This window comes from Pavona decussata, unplaced genomic scaffold (assembly GCF_977016875.1).
Source record: "Pavona decussata unplaced genomic scaffold, jaPavDecu1.1 SCAFFOLD_21, whole genome shotgun sequence".
In the NCBI taxonomy this organism is placed as follows: Eukaryota; Metazoa; Cnidaria; class Anthozoa; order Scleractinia; family Agariciidae; genus Pavona; species Pavona decussata.
The window spans coordinates 3,707,715-3,730,972 of record NW_028145444.1 but is presented as its reverse complement, the minus strand read 5'-3'; the positions used below and the strand labels follow the sequence as shown (position 1 = coordinate 3,730,972).

General features: G+C 38.0%; 2 protein-coding genes across 4 annotated transcripts in view; both read right to left on the bottom strand.

Moving 5' to 3' along the window:
* Positions 1-2,241, bottom strand: part of LOC146486280 (uncharacterized) — a 28,097-nt gene extending 25,856 nt beyond the window's left edge. Inside the window, exons 1-2 of one of the 3 annotated variants that reach the window (XM_085099815.1) lie at positions 2,017-2,241; positions 442-789 (exon numbers count right to left, since the gene is read on the bottom strand). In XM_085099815.1, coding sequence (XP_084955941.1) covers positions 442-789; positions 2,017-2,191 — 523 coding nt within the window. In that variant the 5' untranslated portion in view covers positions 2,192-2,241. The remainder of the gene's footprint in view (positions 1-441; positions 790-2,016) is intronic. The other 2 variants (XM_085099818.1, XM_085099828.1) reach the window with 2 other exon arrangements.
* Positions 2,242-7,852: 5,611 nt separating this feature from the next.
* LOC146486279 (choline/ethanolaminephosphotransferase 1-like) lies at positions 7,853-22,994 on the bottom strand. Its single transcript, XM_085099844.1, has 7 exons — positions 22,616-22,994; positions 19,937-20,226; positions 18,167-18,251; positions 17,134-17,265; positions 16,369-16,527; positions 14,609-14,734; positions 7,853-11,771 (listed from the first exon to the last, which is right to left on the bottom strand). Exons 1-7 carry the CDS (start codon positions 22,838-22,840, stop codon positions 11,649-11,651), a joined length of 1,140 nt encoding a protein of 379 aa, XP_084955970.1. The 5' UTR covers positions 22,841-22,994; the 3' UTR covers positions 7,853-11,648.
* Positions 22,995-23,258: the final 264 nt, after the last annotated feature.

The window sequence follows — 23,258 nt, the reverse complement described above, 5'->3', positions numbered from 1 at the left end:
CATACCCTTTGGCGCCGCACATACCTATATAGCTTACAGGGGAGTTCCTTACCCCCTCCCCCCTCCGTGTGCGCAACCAGTCTTGTGGCAAAAATTAATGATTGGTAGAAAATGAAACAGAATAGTCTGCAACACGAAACATGTTTTGGGGGCAACACAAGAAACTATCGTCTTGGGTTTCGTCGCGGTTATTATAGGAGTAAGAAAAAGAGCCCGCAGCAACCAACTTTGGACTCAAGAAAAGTCTTTCTTTTATCTGTATACCTGTGCTCGGTTTTACATTAGCTTTTCCACTATCATTTTTGTGTGTGTTTTATTTTTGACCTTTATTCAGTCCTTAATGTTCTACCACGAAAAGCAAAAGACTAATCCCTCAATACCGATTTTTTCGTTAGTGAATGGAAAAGAAGTGTTATTTACTTGATGGTTGTCTATACATACCTTCAAGCTGCGTGGTTTCATCTTCTAATTCCGCGATGTCCGCACTGGGTTCATCTTCATCTTCCACTTCGTTGTCTTCTTCCGTAGCGTCGCTTTCGTCATCGGCGTCTGACGCATCCTCATCTACCCCTTCGACTTCATCCTCGTGTTCGGAATCTTCTTCGTCCTCGTGCTCATCTTCGGTGCCATCTTCGTCTTCCTTATGTTCTTCGTTCTCGGGACCATCGTCAGTTTCATCTTCATCTTTGTCTTCGACTTCATCTGTTGACTCGTTGCCGTCTTCGTTACTGTTAAATTCCTCGTCCTGGCTGCTCCAATCCTGTTTCTCTTCAATGGGCGCAGATTCTGCTTTAAAAAAGAAAACAGTAAAATTGAAAAATTAAGAAAAAAGAATTAGTCAGCTGTCAATCGGCAGATGGTAGCCCTTGGTTTAAGATAAAAGGAAAGAAAAAAATTCAGGAAAGGAATTGCACAATCCCTGTGGAGACTTTGATGCCAATGTATGGAGAAGAATATTTATTCCGATATTATGGTCATAGTTTATTTATTCACTACCTCCCCGACCCCTTCCCCCATTCTTTAGAAATCTTAGTAGAAACTATTTTTATCTGCATTCTTTTACAAAGGGCAATTATATAAAGTATAAACTTTATAACTCTTGTTAATGGTCACATTAAAAATTGACGCTAAAATCTTGGATCGACTTACAGTTTAACCCTTAACCCTAATATATATCAAGGAACAAATTCTCCTATCCTGCCCCATACTTTTCCTATAAAAGTACTGGGGAGAAGTTATTAAAATATGAAGAAAATTCACCTTGGATGATCATATCCTTAATTCTCAGGACCTCAGGAGTTGAATAAACATTAATATTACAAGGAGAAGTTTGATGCCGATCACTGTTAGGACTTAAAGGGTTAAAAGCGGCCGAAATAAAAGACAAAAAAAATTAAATTTACACTGATCCACTTCGTTTAGTTATACGATAAATTAAATGAGAAGGCAGTTTAGTCTTGATTTCGAATTTAGGCCCCAGGTTTGTGGCCAGAGCTTAACTCGGCCATGCAGCCCTGTAACATAGGCTACCTATGTAGTAGGAACATATATAAGTGATACGATTTGCATAAAGAGGATTCTATTTATTTTTTTGTGTTATTTTTATATATGGGTCTGTGCCCAGCTACTGATAATGATCCGAGTATTTTCCCCCCCTTCTTGATGAGATGCTTAGTAGTGCCAAGCATTTTTACGCTGGGGTTCATTTACATATCTGGGTAGAGAAAGACAAATGGATGTAGCGTAAGTCTCTTGCCCAATGAAACAACATGACAATGCAGAGAAAAACCTAGAATAGAACCATTCATCCCCCCCCCCCCCCCCCCGCCCCACGATCTCCCAAAGTAAGTGAAGCGGGAGAAAAGTGAACACTAATCCTTTAATAAGGTAAATAATTTGAACAACGGGTTTCAGGGTAGTCCGAGGCAACGTGAAGTGTTCCAAGGCAAAGCTCATTTTGTTTTCTACATCGATCCGTACAGAATTGTACCGCCAATCATTGTATCAATCACATACCTTCTCTTTCCTCTACATTGTTATTGAGTTCAATCGCGCCATTTTCCTCAAAGGTTTCGGCCTGATGAAGATCTCTCAGCTCCGCTTCAATTTCGTTTGAGAAAGTTGCACAGTTGCAAGCTGCTATCAACAGAACAGAGCACAGAGCTAATGAAATCAGCCCTGCCCTCGGCATAATTTCTGGTTTGCTGTGTTGATCAGCTCACCAAGAAACTATGACTTTTTTTCTCGATTAACATGCGTATTTAAATGATTTGTGCTGTTAAAATAACATAATCTGACGAAGGTTTAATTCTAATGATTTCTCCGCCTTCTATTTTATAGTATTTTGTATTTTATGTTTCCATTGGCTAGCAGAACTCAATGACGCTTTTGACTGTAACAATTGATAGGCGGGTCATGTAAATAAATTTAAGCTTATTGTTGTTGTTGCTTGAAATATCCATCATATTGAATGTTTTCACCTATGACGATCTATAATAAAAGATACTTACTTAATAATAGAAAACTGGAGAGCTTCCCAGGATATACCTATTAGTTTACATATCGTTGCGCATACAGTCGTAATTCCCTAGATGCCGCGTTTTAAGTGTTTATGTGTATTTTAAAAATAGCTGACATACGTCTTTAACCCATATATTGACGTCTTTCTTGACTAGTATCGTTCGCAACGTGACACAATAACAATGATATAAGACCTTTTGATATTGAGGCGAAATTAAATTCATGATACGTTTTTTAGTCAAATGTGGAAGAAGTATTCCTTTAATGGGTCATACATTTCGTAATTAAGCCAACTTAAATCTCAAAACCGATAAGACTCTAAGTAAGAAAACCTTTTTTAAAATGTTCGAACACAGTCTTTAAGGGATTGATACCTTGCCTTTTCTACTTGCTAAAAGGCAGCCAATATTTTCCTAAAATCGATATTGTCATGTCGTCGTTAACCAAAAAGAAACCTTGATGAATCGTTTTCGGAAAAATTTCGATATTGTGTTTTATTCAGACGGTTTACCTCGGCGAGCTAATAGGGAGCTTTTGCAGGGACGACGGCGATGGCAGCGAAAACGTCACTATTAAAATGAATTTTAAATACGTCGTCGCGATTATTCCAACTCGCTGTAAGTGTCAAATGTAGGTGAAATTTCCTGGAGTTGAATTCTTGGAGACCGCACCCAAGTTTAGAAAGAGGAAAAAAAGTTCTCGTCTTGTGTTTACGCCCTCCATACAATGTCCCATTAGGAAATTTCACTTCCTAGTCTTGTAGTGACGGCATAGAAATGAACCAAAAGTGTAATGCATGTGCAGAGTTGTTTAGGTTATTCAGCTTATTGCCTTTTTGACGTTCTCGTTGCCGTCGCCGTCGTCGTTGCTAAGCCTCCGTAAAGGTCGATTTAGACGGTGCAACTTTTGCTCACGACTGTCGCGTGCGATTTCTAGAGCGCGCGCTGCTCGCGTCATGCAAAAAATCGCACACAACTCTCTTCATTCAACATGTCTATACGTACGATTGTTGTAAGATTTTACAACCTGTTTTAAAATCCTACGACATTTTTTGTGACGTACACGACAGTCAAAAGCGAGTTGTAGGTTTGATTTACACGAGACAATTCCTGTCGTAGGCCTGTCGTAAGCTTGTCGCAGGCGACAAAGTCGTATCGTGCGAGTCGCCCTTAATATCTCAGCGTTCGGAAGGCCTACGAGGAGTTAATGGTGATGGGACGCTAGTGTTTCGTTCGGTGAAATGTCACTTCAGAGTTTTGCAACATGAGAAATTATGATTCGATCCTTTTCTTTTCAGAGAAGAATGTTATTAGAGTACGAAGAGTAAATGTCGACGTCTTCCATTTACCTCAAGAAACTGCCAGGCCTTTCGGTTGAGACAAATATATTCTATGGCTATGAGAGCTAAAGACGTGCAATTGGTGCGAAAGATGCGAAATGTGTAAACAGCACCAAGTTTTCATTTAATACATTTAAACCAGGAAAACGAAGACTACTTTTTCAGAATTTCAGTTTCCGGAAAATTTTCGCTGAGGCAATCGAAATTTTTAGAAATTTTTTGTAAGTCAGTTAACAGCCTAAATTTCAGTTTTTCGCTCAGGGGCCCTGATTTGTGTTCTTATGTAAAATAGTTTGAATTAAAGGCTATCGACTTGCCAATCCTTACAGGGACAGTATCACGCTATTTTTAGTAACGCACTGAAAATCGGAAACTGGACGGTATTCGGTTGATAGCAGCCAAGATATAATGACAAAATTCCATTAAAAGACTATCAAAATGCAAAGAAACTATCCACGGATATTTTCGCTGGCATATGACAAAGATGGAGAGGGGTTCAAATTTGAAAACGGCTGGCGGACGTTTTCAAATTTCGCTGTTGTAACGCACTAAAATCGCCAGTTTTATTATATATCTTGGTTCAACATTTCGTCTTAGAATCACTATTAATATTTCTTTAAATTAGCGATTGAGAAATACATTAACACGGTGTTCTAAGTTTAAATTTAGTGAATTTTGGCCAAAAATCATGATATCTCCCATCGATCTGCCATGATACTGCCCCTTTAAGTATTTGTAACTTCAGTCATATAATGATTAGTGATATTGCATACGATATCAGCAGAATGTTTCTCCTCTTGTAAATCTTAATTTCAGTGGTTGACGCATGTCAACATTGTAAAGAAATATAAAACAAAGTCAAAAATAAACATAAATGTTCCATTTTTGAGTTATTCTTAATTTAGCCAAATTCTAAAAATATACTAAATCAGTACTTTGGTGTAACGTCAACCAGTATTTAAATCTCTACATGAACACGCACTTTGTTTATAAAATGGTTTATAGAAGCGACTTGCTGGGATACGTGCTATTTTCACTATTTGTTGTCTGGTTTTGTGAGCATGTTTCTCACCCGGCTCACTCCTTTTAAAACTCCAACGAGTCATAAATACCCCCTCTGTGCAATAGATATTCAGTGCTGTTAATACAGGGTGCTGCTTGGTTTCAATGTCTTACATGGTTGGTCGAGAGAACAAAACTACGAGCAACAGAACAATGTTCCCAGCCCTAAAAAACAATGCAGCAACAGGTTATAATTAAGGGTCCAGTGAAAATAGAGCTTTGAAAAGTGCAGATCTACTGGTTGATACTGTTTTTTCACGTCATTTTGTTTTTTCAATTAACACCCGTTGCCAACCGCGTTTCCAGCCCAAGGTCTAGATCTATTCGCTTCCAGTTGCTTCCTCGTGCAATCTTGCGGGTAAATTGTCGTCCTCAGTGTTTAGCAGAGGAAGCAGCAGCAGCAGCAGCGAAATCTTCCATTGTGTATTTTTTTTTTTTTTTTGCCGCACAGAAACAAATGAATAAAAATACAAAGATGAAAATATCTAACTACAGTGGAAGCTCCCGTAAGCGGACACCCTTGGGACGCGAAAAAGGTGTCCGTAACAGGAGCTGGCCGCTTACGAGAACAGTTCTCGTAAACGTTGTAAGGGATAGATGGTCGCTTACCGGAGCTTTCCCAGCTGACAACAAACATTGGGAATGCAAAATAAAATTCCACCGTATTAAGTTATTGCTATCTGCAATGCCGTGATAACGGCGATAACTGTACTTTTAAATGCACTGTAAATCATCGTGACGAACACCAATGTAAGTTTGATAATGAGTAATATAAGATTCAAAGGCTAATGGGATTTCCTTTCGGGTGTCCATTAACGGGCGCTTAAAATCCGTGTCCGTGGCCGCTTACGGGAATGTGGAGTGGCCGATTTTTCGTTACTCCTTGAAAATACCGATACTCCCCACTTCTGTGCTCTGAAACGTCATTGCTTGTGCACGCAGTGCGGGCCTGTATTGTATACCAACGTGTGATCAGCGTAGGGGTAGAGGATTTGACACTCAATCTAAAAGTTTTTGGAGTCCCCCTTTCCTCTTAGGTTTAGCCGGGCATTAAGCCAATCGAGTGCGATAACAAAAGATTATATTTCTCGCCCGTTGTTTTTCCAATGCGATAACAGAACGTTCGAGAGTGAAACAGACTGCAAACCGCCTTATCCAATCTAATTTTACAATTACATTACTCATTCCTTCGCGTTGATATTAAGTAAATATGAACACGTCATTGATTGAGAAGAAAACTTTGTTCTAAAACATTTCTTTAGTCAGTTAATAGCGTACCGAACATTTCAAGGTACTAAATGTTGAAATACCATCCAGATAAGCCAAATTTCATTCAGTATACGTAACAAAATGGCTCCCACTGGATGGCTTTTTTTTTTGTAATTACTTGTCACGGCTGGAGATGACAAAACCTATCCCAAAGTAGGTTTTCTTGCATACTGATTCCATTTTCAATGTTTTTACATGACCCTGACGAAAGCAAAGTCAAATACTCACCCCTATATGGACGGGGAAGCAAAGTGACGATTTTGGTAGGTCGCCATTTTCAATCACGAATGTTGCCGTTCGAAAGAGCGTCCATAAAGACTTGGTTGGGACACATTTTTGTTAGAAATTGGCGACCTAACTAAAAGTGCACTTTTTTAACGGGACTACCCTACCCCCATGAGAGGACGTTCTATGACTCTGGTCCCACGGGAGGCACGAAAAACTATCCCAAAGTAGGTTTTTTTGCATGCTGATTCCATTTTCAATGTTTTTACTTGACTCTTAGGAAGGCAAAGTCAAATACTCACCCCTATATGGACTGGGAAGCAAAGTGACGATTTTGGTAGGTCGCCATTTTCAATCACAATTGTTGCCGGTCGAAAGAGCGTCCAAAAAATTGGTTGGGACACATTTTTGTTAGAAATTGGCGACCTAACCAAAAGTGCACTTTTTTAATGGGACTACCCTACCCCCCTCAGAGGACGTTCTATGACTCTGGTCCCACGGGCGGCACAAAACCTATCCCAAAGAAGGTTTTCATGCATGCTGATTCCATTTTCAATGTCTTTACTTGACTCTTAGGAAGGCAAAGTCAAATACTCACCCCTATATGGACGGGGAAGCAAAGTGACGAATTTAGTAGGTCGCCTTTTTCAATCCCGAATGTTGCCGTTCGAAAGAGCGTCCAAAAAAACTTGGTTGGGACACATTTTTGTTAGAAATTGGCGACCTAACCAAAAGTGCACTTTTTTAATGGGACTACCCTACCCCCATGAGAGGACGTTCTATGACTCTGGTCCCACGGGAGGCACAAAAGCCTGGAGTTCAAATGAGCACAAGTCTATTTGTGCTCCTGACGTATGCAAGTACCTTTTTACTAGTTCGTACAACTCTTCAAGCACCATTTTCGTTCTCAGAGCTCTAGCGGTTTATTAATGTTCGGGGCCCAGTTGTTCAAAGCCCGATTAAGCTAATCCTGGGTTTATATGAACTTTGATTCGAGTATATTTACTAATCCGTAAGGATTCGTCCAAAAGATTTGCGTCCATTAGTTTTGCCTTAGACTTTTCTTTACCATCAGCTAAAAATGAGCCTTTAAAATCATTTTTAGTGAGCGAGATGAAACCCTCGGTTAACTTTTAATCGTGGATTACCGTGAATCGGCTTTTGAACAAACCGGCCCAGGGTCCAGTTGTTCAGAGCCATTAAGCTAATCCTGGGTTAACGTGAACTTTGATTTGAGTTTAATTACTAATCAATAAAGATTTTTGTCCCTCAGTTTTGACGTAGACTTTTCTTAACCTTAAGCTTGAAATGAGCCTTTTAAACCATTTTAAATGAGCAAGATGAAAACCCAGATTAACTTTTAATCGTGCATTAGCGTTAATCGGCTTTCGAACAACCGAGCCCTGGTAAACAACAACAACAACAACAACAACAAAATCAACAATTTGTACTTTATTTCAGTTCGATTTAAAACGCAACTATAGAGCGAACGTGGTAAACCTTGCTTATTTCACAAACATACCCGATGATATTGAGTACTGTTTATTTTTTTTAATTTACTTCAAGAAGTTAGTTGTCTAAAATAGTTGATAGCCGCCCAATAGGCCATTTCCGAGTTTCATTCAACCTCTTTATGAAAGCGAGGCTTCGTGCATAGTGAGTGTTTTTATTGTGAAAATTATTCAAAATTAATGTTCACAAGAAAAGCTTTGCACTTAGCCTCGCTTTCATAGAGGTTCAAAGCAACTCGGAAATGGCCTAACGGTGAAATCCACCTTGGCAAATTTTCTACTGGACCCCAGCTGTGAGAACGCGACTGCCTCAATCCGCTCACCACATTGTGTGAAAAATAAAAACAGGTCTTTCAGACCGGCACCAAATGTTTAAATATAAGAGTTGTTACAAGCATTTGACAGCTGTGATTGAATCCACTCAGAAACCTAACCCATATTTATATCCCTAATAAATAATAAAGTGAACATACCAACACTTCACGAAAAAAAAGCCTTTAAACATTTCCAATAGGAATCCCAACCATAATCAGATTTGACTGTGACATTTACGCGTACAAGATTGCTTGAAAAAATGCGATTTACCGTCGACTGGCACGAAATTTCTCGTTTTTCTTTGGAATTTTTCGAGGGACTATATCGCTCTATGTATAAACTTCGCAATAAAAAATATTGAATCTTTTATTTTTCAAAACGTAATCCCATGGGGGTACTCTTCGGAATTTTTGTTGTGGGTGTGCGGCTCGGTTCTTTAAACCCTGAACCTATTTCAGAACGAAATACGCATTTTTCCGGTTTCCTTTTTCAGACCTGGCCTCTAAACTTCGTACACATTTTCAGATCTATATCCGTTTTTGTAAAATCCACACCCATTTTCAGACTTTAATACCAAAGCAATTAAAATCTTTTCCCTATTTAAGGCCAAAATGGCTCAAAACCCATACCCTTTGGCGCTGCACATACCTCTATAGGGCAGTACCCCGCGGGGTACAAACCCTTTGGTGCTGCACATACCTATATACACTCGATTGCAAAAACGTTGAAACCTAAAAAGCATAAACCGTGAACGATGAGACCCAATGGCTTTACGGGTATAAGTGTACCAAATTTATTTGCATAATATTCTATTCTCGTTCGACGGTTGATGACCAAAATAAGTGGCACGTGGTAAGTGATGGAAACTGTCCAAGCTTTCCTTAATGTGTCCAAGTTGGCCAACAAGGGCCAATTTGAGTGATATACAATTCGCGATTTGCCTAAGTTCAAATCAGTCAATGAACTTAAGCAATATTTGGTGGAAAATTATTCGGAAGAATTAAGTCAGCACTGTACTTTTTTATTGCAAAGAATGAGAATAGTATATTGCTGATTATGGAAATGGGGTTATTTGTTTAAACCCTACCCACAAATCATCGTTCACGGTTTATGCTTTTTAGGTGTCAACATTTTTGCAATCGAGTGTATATCACTTATATAGGGCAGTACATACTCCTCTATACAGCTTATATACGGAAGTACGCCCCTCGGGGAAATCCACTTTCTTCCTGGCAATCTGTAGCCAAAAAACGTATTTACAGTTTAGGCTTTCTTTTCATCCCCCTGTTGTATATTTAGACGTCCCTTTTAAAGCGATACTAAAAATACGCGATATAGCCCCTTTAAAATTATAAGAAATTTACATTTTGTACTCCCAACTGGTTTCTTAGAGTACCGTACCTAGTTATACAAAGGTATTTTGCATGGTTTATCTTTATGCGGGAAAAGCATTGTTTAGCAAGGGCTACTGGATTTTGAATAGAAAAAATGGGGATAACCATGCATTTTTCAGAGATAACTACCGGTAAGTTCAAATTCGGAAAAAAAAAAAAAGTTTTGTGTTTAAGAACTTTTTAGAATCGCTGTTGCTTAAGTATCTCTGAAAAATTCGTGGTAATAATACCCCCAAGTTTCGTTTTGAAAAGCGCTTGCTGAGATCTGCTTTTCTCGCATAGTCGTAAACCATGGAAAATACCTCTGTATAGGGAAGCACTGTCCTCAAGCTCTAAAAAACGAGTAACTCAATCCACAAAGTACAACTTCCGCAAAAATTTCATGCTATATCAGCTGCTTTGAATGAGAAACATTAACAGGAAAAATCAACGCTGCATGTTAACGAACGCAACAAATTTTTAATGGTTCAGTTTGGAGATCAAGTGATTAAAACAATGCTTATTACATTAAAATTATATTGATCATACTTTGGGGAGCTATAAGTGATTAGTGTTGAGTGTCAGGAAAAAGAAACCTCAAAGCAGACCGCCAATTGAAACAATATCATTACATGTGTATGCACATTATTTTTAAGAAACCAAAAACCAAACCCCAAAATTTAATAAAATATTATTATTAATAATATTTATGTCATTGGTTTAACATCCCATAGAAATATACACCAAATTTGTATTCAATTGGCACTCAATTTAAGCGTTACTGACTTGGTTATCAGGCCCCAGGAACGGATAATTTTATCCACTGGATAGTTCGCTATCAAGCAGATAAAATATGTGCAAGATTTTCTCGATAGTCCTATAATTCATGAATAGAGTAGAAGCATGCATACGTCAAATTTAAGAATGGAGTTGTGTGGAAAACTTTCCAAAAGCATTGGTTGGAGTACATTTGCTCCGCTGGAGCTACCTTCCTCACTCGGCGGCCATGTCGAGTCTCAGGAGAATAGAAAGCTTTGTTTTTGCACGGTTAGCCTCGCACTGAATTCGCGTCTGGGCGAGGCTAACCGTGCGAAAACAAAGCCTTTTTATTCTCCTGAGACTCAACATGGCCACCGAGTTAGAAAGGTCTATAGCTACTTATCGAGTGGATAAAGTTATCCGCTCTTTGAACAACTGGGGCCAGGTTTGCAAAACAGCTGCATCAGTTCCAGGTAATATAACAAAAACGAGAAGTGTTTTATCTAATTTCCAAACACCGTGAGGCGGTGCTAAGTTTTTTAAACTTAACTTCGAGGAGATTGGAAATAAGATGAAACACTCTTTCAAGTGTGCGATATACCCGGGGATATACACGTGGCTTCTCAAACCATGATAATTCTTGGAGAAAATCAAAGCAAAAGTTTTATGATAATTAAAATCCCACTTCCAAAAAAAACTTCACGTTAGTAATTTCCTTGTTTTCTCTACATGAATTATTAAGGAAATGAGAAAGTAATAATAGTGTTAGTACAGTACGTTTCTTCCTAATCAACAGAAGTGGCACCTCACGCCTTCCAATACTGGGAACAGATACAGGTGTATAGCAGCATTTACACACGCGTAAAATGCATGCGGCATGTTGGATTTTACGCACAACACTCGCGCACATAACGCGCGCGTAAAAATGTACACGAACTTTCACATGAGATGGAATTACATGCACTTCGCTTGTACTTAGACCAGAGGGAAAACGCCTTCTTTCGTTACACGCGACTTGCGTGTATTCTTCACCTGGCAATATACAGGAATTTGACAAAAGGTTCGGTGGTGAAAGTATTAGAGAAGAATAATTAAAACATCTGCTCACACTAATCAGCCTGCGCGTGCATGCACAGCTAACCTTGACATGCTATCAGGAACTGGAGTCGTCAACTAGGAAGCCACAATTGAATTGGATATCGAGTACAGTTTGAACACACAGAATTCATTGTCATCCTAAAAGCTCATATTATGCAGGTTTAAGGTTGGCATGTGCTATTTGTCTTTGTCTTCGGACTCCCCTGGCGGTGTTATGCGGAAATAACAGATGTTGAGGTAGTTACATATTTCGTTACCCAGGGCAAAGTTGTAGCGTAATTGTTCAAATAACACATGGCCCTAAAGGAGTGAAGGAAAATGTAAAATTGTTGTTAGGCAATCATCATCAATCATCATCGTAGCAGTACTTAAAACTAAGCTTGAGACTTGTCTGAGTGTTTAAGGATGTCAAGTTGAATGGTAACTTTTACAATTAATTTTTACTCTGTGTAATTTTTTAAAATTATTATCTAATGGTAAAGCGCCCTGGACAGCTAGTGGATTATGGCGCTCAAGAATTGTATTTTTGTATTTTAATTTAATTTAATTTGTTCATCGAGCAGAAAGGTTGGTAATGTTTGGCGACTTTCAATGACATTGCCGTGGAATAAAATAACTACATGTATCCAAATTTTTAAAAAGGTGAGGCCGATGAAAGCTTGTGCACTTTGTCCTGAAACCATGGGCAATAGGAAACATGGGTTTCGACTAAATAAATATTACATTTATCTCAAATATAGTTGAATTACTCACAATAAAGAAGTCTTTAGTCTTTTCTCCCCATTTATTTCTTGTAGAATAGCCCTGATTAACAAGTAACAACGCACCGTTTGACTCAAAACAAATTTAGCCTGCATAACAAATTCGTCAGCATTCGTTACGGTCGGTTAGACTTAACGAATGCATGCTGGCGATATAGAATGTTAGGGCTAAATTCTACAAGAAATAAATGGGGAGAAACGACCAGAAAAAACCTAAGACTATATACTTCATTGTGAGTAATTCAACTTTATTTGAAATAAATGTAGTCTTTATTCAGTGGAAACCCATGTTTCCTATTGCCCATGCTGAAACCACACCGAATCATTGGGTTTATGACCCTGAGAAGGTTCAGAATGATGTGAAAAGAGAGAAGAAAGAAGAAAGACGAGACCGAAATAAAAAGGCTATGCAACTTTGAGCGGGCCCGTTGTCAAAAATCCAGGTAGGTACTCTATATAAAGCTAATAAAATATTCCCCGATTTTTCAAAATGGCTTTGCTCGAGTCATGCTTCCTTGACTGTATGGTGCGAATGGTTTTTTGTTGTTCAAAAACTACCTCAAAAGTTGCCAATATAAATGCAAAAGGCTGCGAAGCCTTTTCCCCCTTTCCTCTCTCTTCTTTCTCCTTTTCTTCTCTCTTTTGCATCATTCTAAACCTAATCAAGGCCATGAAACCCATGATTCGGTGTCATTTCATAAAAAGCACTCCAGTTCTTATCAACCACTTTTTCATAAATTTGGGTAGATACACTGTATATGGTAGCCTCCCACGCAGTCGTTTCTAGAGGACTCGTGTCTGTGGGGAGGAGTCCCCTAAAAACGACTGCGTGGGAGGCTTTGTACAAGTATATGGTTAATATAATTATTTAATTTTCCATAATAAAAAAAGTGTGGAACAATATGCAAAATTAAGATAAATTCTATTTTATTGAACATTACATTGAATTTTGCTCCACGTAAGCCATATTCTCGAAGTGATCAGTTTGACATAATGATTATTATCAAAAGAAACAGCAAACTAACAGTTTGGCAGCTGGAAAGCATGCACCCTCTCACAAACGCCAGGGAGGTTACATGGTGAAAACTAGAGCCTGAATTTTTCTTTCTTTTTCTTTTTTTTTTTTTTTTAAGCCTTCTTCCATGTGGTTTTTGCTGTCCCTTGTTGCCCAATCAGGGAGTACATGTACTCAGCGATGGTTAGTACATTTTTTGACAGATACATGTACTGCAGAGAGCTGTTACAGTGTATGTCACAGAACACAGACGTGACATACATGTACAATACTCCAAAACAGATAACATCCACATGTACTTTTGGTTGTTTACTTTGCCTCAACAGCGTAACAGCAAAAATTAGCCAGGACAGTCTCCTGCTATGCAGCTCCTTGATGCGTTGTCATGCAATGTGTAGTTACGTGTTGGGTTGTCACGCAATGACCGAAATGGTGACTTGACTTTGCAAGAGAGCTGATTGTCCAGTTTAAATTAATGCTTAAACCGCAAGTTAAGTTTCGTTTTTCCTTTCTTTGCTTCCTTAAAAGCATTTTAAATGCTTATTTGAATTAATTTTATGTTACCGTATTTACTCGATTAACTGCCCTGGGCCCAGTTGCTCAAAGCATGGTTAGCGCTAACCCGCGTTAAATACCATGACAACCTATAGGTTTTAGTACGTCTTAACCAATGGTTAGCGCTAACCATGCTTCGAGCAACTCAGCCCAGGGCGCTTATTTAATTTTGGGCCCATGAGGGTGGGCGCTTATTTGAGGTGGGCGCTTATTATTTTCCCAACATTTTCAGCAAGCGAGGACATTTTTAGAGAATAGCAAAACAAGGCATAACAAGTTTATTTCGCTTCAAAAGACAAAATAAAATGCAAATGCTATCATAAAAAGTCATAAATAATGTAAAAGTTCATTGACTACCGTATCTAAAACCAACTTTTGAGCACAACTGACGCTGCACATACTTTGCGCTGCGATAGTACATAACTGTTTTTTGTTGGTAGGGGGGGTGGGGTGGGGTGGGCGCTTATAAACTTTTTGGGCTTTCAGGGTGGGCGTTTATTGGAGGTGGGCGCTTATTCGAAGGTGGGCAGTTAATCGAATAAATACGGCAATTAATTTAATTACAGTAATTTAATTAATTTTATGACTCTATGTATTAACCAGGTGGAAGGAGGAGCGAAGGACTTACTTATGAATGGTCCCTTTTCCTGCCAAAAAGAACGGTAACAAAAATCCAATTTGTAAAGGTGAGGCTGTAAACACACAGTGTACAACGTTCATGTCATCCTGCTTTGAGCCATGCATACTTGTTACAAAAAGTAAACAATTTGTACAGTAAGGGGTAAAGGAAGAAATTTCCAACTTACCATCATACACCACAGTAAAAGGTACTCATCAATAGGTGAGCCATAATGGATGTTAAGAATCTGAAGAATTCCTCCAATCATTGTGGAATCTTTAAACTCAACAGGACTCCGTGTCATGCACCCAACCTGGTTTCAGGATTTCAAAGCATTTATTTACATGTACGTGAGACTAGAATGGAGACCACTGTCTTTTTCATTAGAAGAGCAATCATATGCATTAATAATGGTAATAATGTGATGGAATATGTTAAGCCTGGTCAAGAAATGAGAATGACGTATTGACCAGTAAATGACACAGGCATACTCAGAAAAAAAATCTGAGTGCTCCTAACAGGAGTTGAACCTTCTTACGACCTTCCAATTACTAGTTTGGATGCTCTACTACTGAGCTACAGGAGACTCGTGGGAGCTAAGGCCATTAAACTAGGTTCATGGGACAAACATCCTGCATACTGCTAGGATTGGAATCAACGCGTGGCATATGTTTGTGGAAAACAAGGTACAGTGTACTAACACTGTCAACAAAAATCAGATGTACATGTATGTTAGATTCATGGTGTTACATGCATATGTCAGTACATGCAATCAGAAAATGGTTCTTTATGATTTGCTCCTACTAAAATTTGACCTTGTGTTGTGGCACTTCATAAGTTCTTGCACAGTGTTAATGTCACAGTCATGTAAAAAGTCTACACAATTTAAGACCTTTTAATAATTATACATAAATTATATACATGTACCAATACTGTAAAGATTTGATTAGTTTGGGAGCTCAGGGAGGGTGCTTCATTGCAAACAGGGCACAGCTGTACATGCATTTATACTGTTTTGACAGAATCATAATTACTGTATTATGAGAGCATTCATATGTACAATGTACAGCAGATACATGTATGATAAGCAACTCCCGTACATTGTTGGGAAGACAGCATTTTTTCCGGAGCTGTTTTTTATTTGAGAATACTTCTTTTATTGATATAGATGTGTACATGTACAGTACATGTAAAAACACCTGATGGACAACCACAAAAACTAGCTAAAAACAGTATGTATGTATGTGTGTATGTATATGTAATTGACCACTTCCCCTTGGGGCTTTTCAGGGTCAATGAACAACGGCTCTAATGATACAAGACCATGACACCGGGAACTCCATGCCCTACTCTTTTTGAACATTGCCAAGGGTTCTTTAACATCCCACAGATTATTATTAGGAATAAGTGTTGAGAGACGGGACCTACGGTTTATCGTCCTTCTCCGAGAAGACTAGAAAGTCTAACCATTATTTTTTTTTGCAGATGTCATTACAGAGGCAGCACTTTCTCCTCAGTTATTTAAAATCCCTGAGTGTTGGTCTGGCTGGGGTTTGAACCCATGACCTCCCGCACGGTAGTCCGGTACTCTGCCAACTGAGCTAACCGGTTGACAATAAGAACAACAACAATACAATTTCAGAGTGTCATCATTAATATTTTTTGTCCACAGCTTCAAGGTCACTATCTTATACACCTGTACATGCAGGAGTGCTAAATCAGAAAAGGGGCCCCGCATGGTACAGTTCAATGATGCACCTTTTAGTATAGGGGCAGTCTTGAGATACAGCTGCAGTGGGCACTTGTTGGAAAGGGGACACCTACAGTAACAACAAACAGTCATTTAAGGTGGGGGGTGGGGGTGGGGGGGGGGAGCAGCTGCATGCACTGGAAGAAGGGTTTTATTATTACAGTAGTCTAAGTACTCTGGAAGTCCTAAAAACATACCACAAGTTTGATGGTGATCTTGGAACATGCCATACCAAATGCCATGACAAACAAACATGGATGCTTTTGAAATAAACTGGTAGATGAAGTCCTTGCAGTAAGATAGGCCATATAAATCATACAAGCAATTGGGAACAATGGTGACAAGACACTTGTTCCCTAAAAAGAGCAAAGGAGGCATAAGCACAAACAGAAGCAAGGAATATAATTGGTTTTCAGAGAACATTTTGATGGATGGCTGTTCTGTTTAATTGTACATGTACATGTATACATGTTAGTTGCATTTCGTATGATTTTAGTTAAAGTACATAATTAATATCCAGCTACACGCTTACTTTTGGCAGTCAATAGAAAATTGAAAATAATTGTACATGTACATGTACAGACGGTACATACGGTATAATCAATTTCTCATTTACAGTTGTACTTCATGTTGATGATTTTAAACTTATCAGATCTGCATATACTGTAAGTTTCCATTTCTAGCTTTGGAGTGTAGAAACCTTTTACTTAATAGCTAGTTCTTGCAGTAAAACATGCTGTAATAACACATGCTCATTTTATATTTTCTTCCAAGGTACATGTACAGTAGGACCATCTGTTTTCATAAACTCTTTAAGTCACAATGTATTAACACATGTAAATATCACTTTGACAGTAAATAAAAAAGAAAAAAGTATATAATAAATTAAATATTAAATAACTGAAGGAAAAAGTGACTGCACATACTAGATAAACATAATAACAACCAAATAAACAACTTACGGCTACGGTTGAACCATTTTTGCCTTTTCCGCCCTCATATATTTGGATAAAAATTGTTGAAAGAGCATAAACAGAACCAAGCACACAAATTCCAAAAACAACTGCCCTAAGTGAAACATCAAAGTAGGGTACCTGAAAAAAAAAAAATAAATAAAAATAAATGAATTCATTAACTAATGGATGGGGAATTGTGCATCAACAGGTAATCAGGACTGCTTGCATTGTTTAGGCTTCAAAGTTGTTGTTGTTGTTGTTGTTGTTTTTTTTTTTTTTTTTTTTGCAAGGGACCAGGCGCATGTACAGTCATGTAGTTGAACAAGACCTAAATAATCATGACATCTTAAAATAAAGTTACCATTATATTGAGCACTACACTCTACACTGTAGTGGTTAAAATGGTAAAGTTGTACTACAAGCTAAATGGCCCACATCGCTGGAGCTTAATCCAGTTTCTGAGTGGCATGAAGCAGCTACATGTAGGAGTATTAATACTCTTCCCCCCCCCCCCTACCCCCCACCAGGATGGGATGCTAGTCCATTGTAGGGTTACTCCGAGCAGTTACTATGTTGCTGGTACCCATTAATACAAGGGTCAATTCAATAAACCTTTTACACTTGTAGTTTACCAGCTGGGCAGTTAGTTTGACAAGCCTACAGGAAAACTAACCCAATGATTAGTTCAGAAATGAGTTCAAAACTCATTGGTAAATAAACTTCTAACAAAGTTAAGCGGACTCATGTTGTGCATGAGCGTGCAATAACAAGGGCCCAGATTGTAAGTTACAAGTGTAAACATTTTATTAAATTGGCCCCTGGGTGAAGAGATGCAATGTGGAGCAAAGTTTCTTGTCTTTAGAAGGAAACAACACACCAATGAAGAGACCACATAGCTGACTGTCCAATCGGAAATCCTATGAAATCCTACCTCCACCTGGCCCCTGAAAGTAATGGACTAGCTTCATTTTCGATATTTTCAATCATGTTATGCAATATTTATTATTTTCTACAGCCACTAAATGGAAACTTAGCTCACCTGATGAGACCACACTTCAACACCAAAGATTCCTGAAATAAAGAATATAAGCATTCCGGCGAACTGAAGCTCAGTCACATCAATTCTGCAAAGATAAAGTGGAGTATTTTGTTGCAGATCTACAAAGGCAACACTAGCAATTTCTTCAAGGGAAGTCTTGAAGTTCTCTGCATTAAGGGGGGTATTCTCTAAATGCTGTTACAATTTATTATAATTATAATCTATTCTCCTTGGCTTCAAATTTCCAATTACACTGGAAGGTTCCTGGAAGGCTTCAGTTAAAATAAAATGAAAAAAAAAAAAAACACAACAACAACAACAATTACAACAAAACAAACAAACATGAAAGAATAAATTGTAAGGCCTTGACTACTGGCTAGAACCATGCACACAAACCACATCTTAAACACTTTTTTTTATCAGCAATGTTTAAGTAAACTGCAGAATTCGACTGGTGCCTACAATGCATTCCCTCAAGCCAACATTAACGGTTCAGTATATTAAGCTAATAAATCCTTAATTTTTCAGTATTAGGGCTGATTTTCACTATTGGCAGAGTTAGAGTCCCAAGAATTAGTAGGAGAAGCAGAAGCTGACGAATAAACCAATCACAATGCGTGTTTTCAGGTAATCTGAAATTATACTGATTTGGGCAGCAAAAAACATGTCGTGCCTGAGAATAAGCAAATGTGTTACTGAAAGTTGATTTTTCCACTTCTGTTTGCAACTCCATTGTTTGATTTCCACTTGATCTTAATGCTTTCTGCTTCTGACTACATGTATGACACTGACTCCATCACTAATGAAAACCTGCCTAATTACAAGTACACAGGGCTCAAGATTAATGGTAGCCAACTACATGTAGCCACAGACTGGTTAAAATTCAGTTTTGGCTAGTGGGTTTTGTGCTCTCACTGGCCATTTTGACTTACTAAAAATATTATCATAAAGCACTAAAGTGCTGGCCCCAGTTGTTCAAAGGCCGGATAACTTTCACCGCTGGATAAGGCACTATTCGGGGTCTAAAATATACTTCACGTTAAACGTTGTCCAAGGTTTTTGTTCACTCCAAAACTAGACTGTGGTTAGAGTGTGCATATTCGCTTGTACACATGAAATACTGAAATCTTTGCACAGATTGAAACTGTCAGAAAGTGACAAAATATCCACTGGATAAAGTTATCCGGCCTTTGAACAACTGGGGCCTGGACAGAAAACTATTATAATTTAATAACCACAAAAGCAAATCAAGAGAACAAGACCTGCATTGTACATTTGTACGTTTGGCTGCTTTTTGTGCTGCATGCTTAGATTTAAGGCTTATTTTGTGTTCAAATCAACTTGAAATTCAGTTGCAAATAATGAAATTTGTAAACAGTAAATACATGTACATGTAGTAAACAGTAATTATTACACATCTAATAAAAAAAATGTCTGACCTCCCTCTCTCCCCTTTTTGTAAAGCGAATTAGTGAGGCTGTACTAGCCACTGGGCTTTAAGTGAGCTAAAACATTAGTATTAAGCCCTGCTTTACAACTTAACATCCATTACACTGCACATGTAGTATGTAGTAGTATGTCAGCATGTTAAATTAAAATATTAATCATTTAATTTTATTGCCTTCATGCAAAGGCTATCATAAAATAATATGTTGTTTTTGAAAAGAAAGATCTTTGCAGTTGTACCCCCCACACCCCCTCCAAAAAAAAAAAATTATGATAAAATTAATGTTACATGATAAATGTATACAAAGTCATGTAAGTACTCACGTTCCAAATTTTATAGTTCCTGAAACATACGCTTGCCAGTGGGCACAGTAAAACATGAACGTCGCCATAAAAGATATGAAGAACATCCAAACTGGTTCCAAACCAAACTGCATTGCGACACAGATAGCTAAAATCATTATCACCATAGAAACAGAGTCACAACCATGATCAACTAATTCTCCCAGTGGTGATGCACTTTTTGTACGTCGGGCTTGTTTACCATCAATAGCATCAAGGGACTGGTATATAAACAAACCAACAGCACTCAAAACAAATGCCCACCATGGTGCCTGTGAGATAAACAAGAAATTATTAAATAATTTGTATGTAAAATTTTTAATGTAAAATTTTAGAATTAGTACACAAATTAACTTTATTATCATTAAAATAAATGCCACTCTTACAGCTTCCAATATTATAGTTTTGTATATTTTATTGCACATGTAAGCAATGCACATCTTACATGTGAAGTGAAACCAGAGCCTGGTTTTTCAAACAGTGGATTTTTTAAATGCTATCCAGCAGATAAAATGTACAGTACACTGCAACCAATACAGTTTATAAGGACAGCGACTTATCCACTGGATAAAGTTATCCACTCTTTAAACAACTGGGACCAAGATTCTAACGAACATTTTTACCAACAAAATTAATTACTGTCAGTATAATTTATTTGCACGCAAATTACAGCAATGTGGTGTTAATTGGCTGACAGGCATTGTAAAGGTACTCCACAAACTGTTCCCATAGATACCCTGGGCATTTGACTAGATACGTGTACACCTGATGCCTGGGGTCAGTGAGAAATTTAAATCTTTGCTTGGGAAGGATGGGGAATTTCAACTGGATTTACAGGGGAGAGGGGGAGGGGGGTGGGATGGGATACAGACTGTATGTTTTGATCTGCCAGAACACACATGGCTTTTTACCCTTGTCTGTGGGAATTCAGAAGTTTTTATGGGATGGGATTTTCACTTTCACTTCGAAACAGTTTTAGAGATATCATTAACAACTCTCTGTGTGCAAGCATGAAAATTGTTTGAGTAAAGTGAAAATTTTGTCCTCGAGGAGAGGGGCATTTGAGTGCTTATTCTTGGTTTTCACGTGACATCACCAAATTCTAGAATTAAAAAACCGGGAGGCCTACAAAATGTTTACCTTCATTCAAGGAAAGATTACCTAAAAATATGTCTTTTCACAATTTCTTAGCTCGATATCATACTTCCTTTTGAAAATAGAACAGTTTTAATTTCCGAGTTTTCATTGTGCATGACATCAGAAGGATGGCCGTGCTTTTTTTGACTCTTCTGGTGATTTTCAGGATTCTAAACAATTTAAGTTTGAGGAGAAATATTTTTCTAAACTTCAAAAATTCACAAGGGAAAACATTAACCTCTTTTCTGGCAAAAGTGAACTCCAGATGTTTTTTTTCCTATTTCCGGCCACCATGTGAAGGACACCAACATGGCATCTCCATATTAAGCTCTATAAATTTGTGTGAAACATTTTGTCAAATTACTTGAGTACAGAATAATGCACAGACCTGACACTAGGACAGATTCCTTATTTGCTTATCATTTATAACATGTCAATTTCTTTACTTCATTCATGAATGGTTTCCATTTTTTTTTTTTAATGGCGTGACAAAAATCAACAGTGAAAACCGGCAATTGCCCCTTTTAAGCCCAACATCTAATTTTTCCTAACAATATTGCTGCTTTTTTAAACATTTAAGTCAGGAGAATAAAGGAAATAACCACCAAAGATGAAATGCATTGATTTTTAGACAAAGTCTCCCAACCAGTAGCATAAGAAATATATGGAGGACAGTGATAAGAATATACCTGTTGGTATTAGGGCTGAAAGGGTTAAGGGTAAGGCATTTGAATGACCCAGGGGGGAAGGGGGGAATTAAAAAAAAAAACAACCTTTAAAAGTTCAAATGCCCAGGGGTTGCCCTGGGGGTGGGGAAGGGAATGTTGAAGTTTCAAATTAATTGGTGCATAATCTTTTCATTCTTGAGGTGACAAAAATTAAAATTATTTTATATAGTACAATATAGCCTTTAAATTATAAATATACAAAGCTTAAGTAAACAGTTTATGGAATTAATTCCCACAGCTGGAAACAAGTATTTACAAATACATTGGTAAATGAAATTGAAGCCGTTTTGCATTAATTTCACGTAATTTCTAGCTTGGGAAGTAAACCAACTACAGGTACATGTACAGCGTACAGCTGTACACTGTCAGTCAAAAGTTACTGCATCATAGTCTGTCCGACTAATAAAAAAAATATGATTTTATCACAAATAAAAAAAATGTTCTGTTGCCGTGCTTGAAGTGTATCTTTATGAATGGAAGGTCATTTTCTTAAATTAATTAGAAAAGCTTTATATTCGTGGACAATATTCATTAGATATTCGTGGACAAGAAACTTAATATACTAGATGACCGGGGAGCGATTAAAGTGCTTAATAAAAGCGAGACAAATTAGAGTCTCAACTACAAACGAACAATATTTTGATTGCAGGGAATAATATGTTAAAAAAATGAAACAAAGCGAAGGTATAAGCTACATGCATTATTCACCAATTATATAACACGGCAAATTGATTGGACCAAAAACTTCCGAATAATGAAAGTACTGTTTCTACCCCATTTTAGATACAAAACTCACCTCTCCTTTAGCTTGAGGACAGTACGAAATTAAAATGAGCGACGAAACAACATTAATGGCTAGTCCAGAGACCGTGAGAGCATTTGGTGCTATCCACATTGGTAACTGTTGAACCAGCCATCGCCAATAAACTTGAAGGGTAGGATCCAAAATCGAAACGCATTCAGCGCTATATTTGTGCTCCGCGAGCCTTTTCAACTGCCTGTCATTCAAAACAGAAATCATCGCCGATGCTCTTGTTCTGCAGCTTCCTTTGCGACGAATTTACTGTCAAAACGACGACGCTCGCCACGTAAATACAACAACATTCAGTGACACCGCATACAAGCGATGTATTACTTCCCTTGGTTTTCATTCTTCGAACTACTAAGGCCTGGTTACGGATTCGCTGGCGCGGTCGCCAAGATTACCGGAAGTTTAAAAATGCACGTTTCCGGTTCAAAGCTTTACACAACTGTAGGAAGACTACGAGACAGCTGATCTTAGATTGTTTGGAGTCAATCTATAAAACATGTTAAAATTTGTTTAAAGTTTATTAAAAGGCAGACCCGTAAACTGTCAAAATATCATGTTTCCAGTCACCTTTTCTAGTCCATTCTTTGGGCAAACCTTTCTATTTTCCCGTTTCCGGTTCAATGCGCAA

Excerpts from the sequence above, each read along its gene's own strand:
- LOC146486279 (XM_085099844.1), bottom strand. The coding sequence starts at position 22,840 with ATGATTTCTGTTTTGAATGACAGGCAGTTGAAAAGGCTCGCGGAGCAC. Across the intron at positions 18,252-19,936 it reads GGAACTATAAAATTTGGAAC|AATTGATGTGACTGAGCTTC; the intron begins GTGAGTACTTAC and ends TTATCTTTGCAG. Across the intron at positions 16,528-17,133 it reads AAAATGGTTCAACCGTAGCC|GGAACAAGTGTCTTGTCACC; the intron begins GTAAGTTGTTTA and ends TGCTCTTTTTAG.